At 36.0% G+C, this 6894-nt stretch overlaps 1 protein-coding gene across 1 annotated transcript; it reads left to right on the forward strand.

The window, feature by feature from the left end:
* The first annotated feature begins 1387 nt into the window (after positions 1 to 1387).
* LOC110877855 lies at positions 1388 to 6674 on the forward strand. Its single transcript, XM_022126076.2, has 6 exons — positions 1388 to 1627; positions 2166 to 2334; positions 2423 to 2481; positions 2636 to 4084; positions 4975 to 5128; positions 5908 to 6674. Exons 2-6 carry the CDS (start codon positions 2232 to 2234, stop codon positions 6513 to 6515), a joined length of 2373 nt encoding a protein of 790 aa, XP_021981768.1. The 5' UTR covers positions 1388 to 1627; positions 2166 to 2231; the 3' UTR covers positions 6516 to 6674.
* Positions 6675 to 6894: the final 220 nt, after the last annotated feature.

Below are 6894 nucleotides of genomic sequence, written 5' to 3' on the forward strand. Positions count from 1 at the left end.
ATTGGTTAATAAAATAGACTAATCGATGACCTTGATTTCAGTTGAGGATAATAATCTAACCAATCGAACAAGGCACGTTGTGGCAATGTTTGTGTTTCTACGCTGCATCACGCGCGCACCTATTGGTTATTAACCCAAATTGGTTATCGGTAAGCAATAACTAAATCGTTAACCTAAACCAAATTGAAAACAAACGAAACCGAAGCGAAATCAACCAAAAATTGAATTAACTGAAAACTGAAAACTGAATTGACCAAAAACTGGTTATCAATTTTTTTTGTACTCTTGCTTAACCAAAATTAGCTGAACGGAACCAAATCATTCATATTTTCAATATTCCTAGCTTTTATACCTTCAGTTCATATATTTCATATTTCCGTTTCATATATATACTTTCATTTCATGTATTTATACCTCAATTTCATGTATTTCTAAACAAAAGTTTTAGCCCATGTTTGGTTTTTGCTATTAACTAAAATTAAATGAACCAAACAAAAAACCGTCAATCTAACCGAATAAACCGAAATGATTAACCGAAAACCGATTGATTTATAAAATAGACTAACCGATGACTTTGGTTTCGGCTTCGGTTGAGGATAATGACCGAACCGACCGAACCATGCACAACACAATGAAATGGATTACCTGGTTACTTCGCTTTTGATGTATATCCATCACAATGATGCTATAATAAATATTATATGAGTAAGAAAACTACAAAAAGCGAGTATCGTAATGCGATGTGTCGCTTCCGCCGTATCGCACGAGTATCTTGCTAGTATATTAAAGATGAATGTGGATGCTCTAACTAAATAATATAAGCCCTCTTAGCCGGTCGATTGGCTTGGATCTCTCTTTCTTTTGAATCGTAAACCCATTTAACTTTTACTTAATTTATTTTTTTGGTAATAACCTGCGTTCGCTAACTTATAAAAACAGAATATATGTGTTAGTTTTTTTCCTTGACATTTCGGCATATATTCCGTTGAAAACAGAACTGTATTCGAAACAAAGTATTTTATCTGGTATCGTAAACTATACAATGCCGATGCCGATACTAAACCAATACCGTGACGAACCTAACTGATTCCAACCAAACAACATCATTGGAACCGCTATCCGTTTCATGGGTTCAGTCAATATAAAACATGTGTCAATATCTTTTTGAACATATCACAATTTTATTTTTTTGTTTAAACTTCCAGTTGCTACAACACGTGATGATACGTAATAATACAAACCAACACCGACTGAATTCCAGTCGTCCCACCGATTAAATTTAAAATTAAAAAGCATTCAACATGTGATGATGAATTTCTTATTTTTTATATATTGAGATTTTTTTTTTTGACATCGTTAAATGTGGGATTAAAGTGTTAAGGTAGCAAAGGGTGAGTTGGTGGGTCTTCTTCTTAGCTATCGCTGTTCCCAACTTCTTCACATTCATTATTTCAAAACACACACACATACACACACTCATCTCGTGATTCAACATTTACACTTTCAAAACACCAAACCCTAGATTACCATCTTACACTTTACCAATGCATCATCTTCAAATCAACCAACAACAACCTGTGATCTGAGTCTGCGATTTACTTAAACCACTACTATTTTTTCATTTACGGTAAGTTCAACTGCTGATTCTGATAATGTAATGTTAAATTTCTCCTTTACATTGTTGATTTTGATGTGGATTTATGAAGCTGTAGCTGTAGCTGCTTCAACGTGTTGTTTATTACTTATTTATTGTTGTTATGAACCCTAATTTTGTTGAAAATGGTAAATTGATGCGATATTCTTGTACTGGTAGAAGATTTTATTAGGTTTAATGCTAGTTGAGTAATATGGACTGATCTAAGCTATAATGTTGTTGTTAGCTGAGCATAGTTGCTTATTCAAATTTCAAGCAAAAATGTGTCACCATGAGTCTGTTTTACTTTAAACATAAATTAGGGTTTTGATACCAGAGGGTTTGTAGCCTAGCAGGTGATGGATGGACATTGGTCTAGATTTGAGTGTGTGTGAGTTATCCGGTCTGTATAAAAAGGGTTTTGATAAATTGAAGGTGTATACAATGTAAGGAGTTTTCCGTTAAGTCGTTTTCATGATTAATGATTGTTGGAACTCGGATTCGCTTATTGTTTGCTATTGTTATGTTACAGGTGGGTAGTTGTTGTTGTTGATATCTTTTTGTTGTTTGAGAAGTTGTATTTCGATTATATGGTAAAATGGAAGCTGAGAAGAGAAGTTCGAAGGGAGGGTTTCTTCAGTTGTTTGACTGGAATGTCAAATCTCGGAAGAAACTCTTCTCGAATAAACCAGATGTACCAGGTACACTACTAATTCTGTTGCTTTCTCGTCGCTTGTCGGTTTTTCTATGCTTAATTGCTAATATATGTTTAACGGTTTGGTGACACAGAAAGTTCCAAACACGGAAAAGAGAATGTACACAATCTGGCTATATCTAGGCTTCAGCAGGTATAATATCAAAAACCTTGGCTTGCACACAAACTATTAATATATCACTAGCATAATTTATAGTTAGCAAACATCTGTTCTACTGTGGACTGAAATTTGGGATAATAGAAAGGATTATTTATAATTGACATGTCTGTTATTTGAATATATGTAGATGAGGTTAGACGAGAGTATACATGGTCCAAGTCTGACTGGAAACGATTGGGCTTCTTCGACGAGTAACGATGAAGGAACTGGAAGCAAAGCCCCTGGTGTGGTGGCTAGACTTATGGGATTAGATTCTTTACCGACTTTAGATGCTTCCGATCCCGGTTTTACGCCACATATTTACCCTCACTCAGTCAGACATTCTGTTGAAGACTACGGTATGCGAAACAAGCTTGATGGTTTTTCAAAGAACCCATTTGAAGAAAGATTACAGAAGTTTCAGAACCGCGCGATTGAGAAATTTCAAGCCGAGGTGTTACCTCCGAAATCTGCTAAGTCTGTGCCTAGTACTCACCACAGAATGTTATCTCCGATTAAGAGTCCAGGGTTCGTTCTTACGAGAAATGCGGCTTCAGTTATGGAGGAAGCTTCCAAGATTATCGAACAAAGTCAACAGTCAACGCTTACTAGAAGATTACCGTCCTCCGGGTCTTCTTCGGTTCCCCTTAGAATTCGTGATCTAAAAGAGAAATTGGAAGAAGCTGATCACAGACCGAAAACTTATAGCCCTGTCAATTCCACCAAGCGGCCATGTCGGACCGAAATCGTGGTTTTAAAGCATGGTACTGCCGGAAGTTTGAAGAACACGAATAAATCTGTTACTCCGGGAAAAACAAATAATCAGATATTAGTGGGGTCCACTTCAAGAAATAGCAGTAGTACTATGAAGCAAAAAGATTGTGTTAATAAGCCGGTCCAGCTGGATAAAAAACAAAGAAATACGCCTAAAAGGGTGCAAAGTAGATCAACAACAGGAAAAACCCCGGAGGTACTCAAACAAAACAATCAAAAGCAAAACACGGCATCTCGTAAAGATCGCACAAATTTAAAACCTAGGGTTCCGTACCAGGATGGCCGGAAAACAACTGCCACAAGTGGTTTTTGTAAGGAAGTCAAGACGTTGAAGAAGGCTGTTGAAAACTCACCCCGAAAAGCTCGGTTAGTGACACCGGAATCATTGTCTACAACAAAAAAATTATCTGGGAAAAGACCAAGTGATGGGGATATTATGACGGATGGAAGTGCGACTAATAGTATTATGATTAAGGAAAAAGAAAGGTCTGTGAAATGTAATATAACGATAGACGGATCTTCGAACTGGGACAGGAAAATTGGGATGGATGTTGTATCGTTTACGTTTACGTCACCTATTAAGAAATCGGGGTCGGAATCGGAGTCTTGTGGTCAATTGTCAATGAAGAGTCGATGCCTGTTTCAGGAGGATACGGAGACTGCACCTGCGATTGATGGTGATGCTTTGAGTGTTCTGTTGGAACAGAAACTAAAGGAAATTTCTTCTTTACTTGAAACATCCCAATGTGACACGGTCAAAGGAGGTTCTGATATCTCTTCGGTTGATCAGACGACACTGGTGAATGCTAGAATGGATTGGCAGGTATTAATCACAACTTCATAATACACAATATAACTTGCAAAAATCAAGTTTTCACTAAAACGAGAACATATAATTAAGAAGAGTTAAGTGCCATTTACATCCCTGTGGTTTGTCTACTTTGCCATTTCAGGCCTAATTTCAAAATCGTAACATTTTCCTCCTTGACATTCTCGGAACGTGCCATTTCTATCCAAACAACTAATTCAGTTCAGTTAAAAAAAACTTATAACTCAGTTAGCTCAGGGATGTAAATGCCACAAACTCTAGGGACGTAAATGGCACTTAACTCATAGATTTTTTTTATTTTTAGATTTATTATTATTATTATTAAATGGCACTTAACTCCTAGATTTTTATTTTTATTTTTTAAACCTCTTATTATTATTATTATATAAAATGACACTTAACTCCTAAATTTTTTTGTTTTTACTTTTTGAAACTTTTTTATCATTATAATAATAATAATAATAATAATAATAATAATAATAATAATAACAATAATAATAATAGTAATAATAATAAAAGTTTAAAAAATAAAAATCTAGGAGTTAAGTGCCATTTACGTCCCTGAGTAATGAGTTTTTTGTTACTGGGTTAGTTATTTGGATTGGCATGACACGTTTCGAGAATGTCAGGGAGGAAAATGCCAAATGGTACAATTTTGAAAATTTGGCCTGAAATGGCAAAAGTGGACAGGCCACAGGAACGTAAATGGCACTTAACTCTATTAAGCAATAAAGAGTTCGTTGATGACGCTTGATACCAGTATGAAAAGCATGTGTTTTTTAAGCTTTACTAGAGCTAACATAGTTCCACATTTTATGTATTATAGGCTGAAAACATTTTATGTAAATGATGAGATCTATACTTGGACCTTATTTTGTATCCAGGGGGTTGAAGTGACAGAATGCAGTGAAAACTATGAAAGTGGATTTAATGACGAGCACCAACATGAACATCCTTGCACAGGTCCAAGCCCGGAACCCTCTTTGTCAGATGATAGTTGCATCACATCCAACAGCACAACAACCTTAACCAGCAACGGTAACCTAACTAATTTTTGTTTTAGTAAGCTTTTTGTGTACATGAAAACTAGAGGTGGCGAAATGGGGATGTTTGTCAGGCAATAAGTTCTTTGTTTTGGTCAAAACAGATTGGGCTGACTACAAAATACTTCTTTAATCCTACTTTTTTTTTTAAATTCAAAAGCTATATTGTGTAAAATATGATTATATCTCAGAAATAATGCAACATTTTTTGATCAAGTGGTTTTACAAAGTTTTTTGCATAACCCATTCAGTTAATTACGTTTTTCGTCTCTCTGGTTTGTTGAAAATAACCATTACAGTCCATTAGTTTAAAAGTTGCCAAAACAGTGCTAGTACTTTCACTTTTGTAACAATTACAGTCCACCTCTGTTTACTCATCCAATCTACCGTTAAGTTTTTGGTGAAAAGACTAAAATACCCCTCATATAAAAAATATATATAAACAAATGAGTTAATTACGTTTTTCGTCTCTGTGGTTTTTTTGAAAATAATTACAGAGACGGAAAATGTACTTGACTCATTTGTTTATATATTGTTTTTCTAAATGAGGGGTATTTTAGTCTTTTCACCAAAAAAGTTAATGGTATATTGGATGGGGTTAATGAAGGTGGAGTGTAGTTGTTACAAAAGTGAAAGTACTGGTACTGTAATGGACTCCTAACCCATTTGACCCATGAAAGATATAATATTGTCCATATTGACGGTATAACAGATGAGTATCCACCTTTAATGAGAACACGACTCTTGTTACAAGTGCTTTTTATTTCTCTTCAGGAAACACGCAGTATATGTCTGCTGCAAGAAACATGGAACTATGGGCAGAGGAGATAGAATTGCAAGATTCCGCCACATCGTTTCCGAGCTCGATATTTGATTTCACATTCATGGCAAGATGGTCAACACAACGGGAGCTGGAATACATCAAAGAAATGATTAACTCCACAGAGTTTGTGCTAGACGATCTTGCTTTTGACCCGACGCAAAAGGTTATAAGTACGGATCTATTCAACCAGCTGGAGAATCAGCACAAAAACATAGGCCCATTGTCGAAGCAACAAAGGAAGGCATTGTTCGACTGTGTGAGCGTGTGTTTGGAAGATAGGCGTGAACGCGGGCTGAGCGGAGGCTATGAAGAATGGTCAAAATGGTCAACGGTGTTCCAAAAGAAGGATTTGTTGGCAGATGAAATACAGAAACAGATACGTGGTTGGAGAAGCATGGAAGAGTTGATGGTGGACGAGGTGGTGGAGACGGACATGAGTAGTGGAGACGGGAAATGGTTGAATTTTAAAGCCGAAGGTTTAGAAGAAGGCGCGGTGATTGGAATCGACATCTTAACTGTGCTAATTGATGAAATAGTGGTTGATTTTTTGTCATGCTAAAAGTGTTGGTATTATTTAAACTAAGAGGAAGAAACAATGAACTTGACCCTCCTGTTTTATTAACTTACCGTACAATGTACAACTTCCAATGCATGTGGTACAACTTGATCACTGGTCTCCACCAGTTGAATTATTTTCCAACCATCATATAAAGCTTAACTATGTTTGTAAATGAATTCGTAAATCTGGTGTCTTCTCTTTAAACTTGCTACAAGGTCCTATCAGATTATTTTGGGGATTTCATGGCTCGTAGCCAAATGTAAACACTGACTTAGATAAAACTTGTTAACCGATCCGATGTAAATTATCTTAATTGTGTTTAGTGTAAACCATGGTGCACAAAAAAACCCGTCTGTAACCTGAACAAAACCGCCTAATT

This window comes from Helianthus annuus, chromosome 9 (assembly GCF_002127325.2).
Source record: "Helianthus annuus cultivar XRQ/B chromosome 9, HanXRQr2.0-SUNRISE, whole genome shotgun sequence".
NCBI lineage: Eukaryota > Viridiplantae > Streptophyta > Magnoliopsida > Asterales > Asteraceae > Helianthus > Helianthus annuus.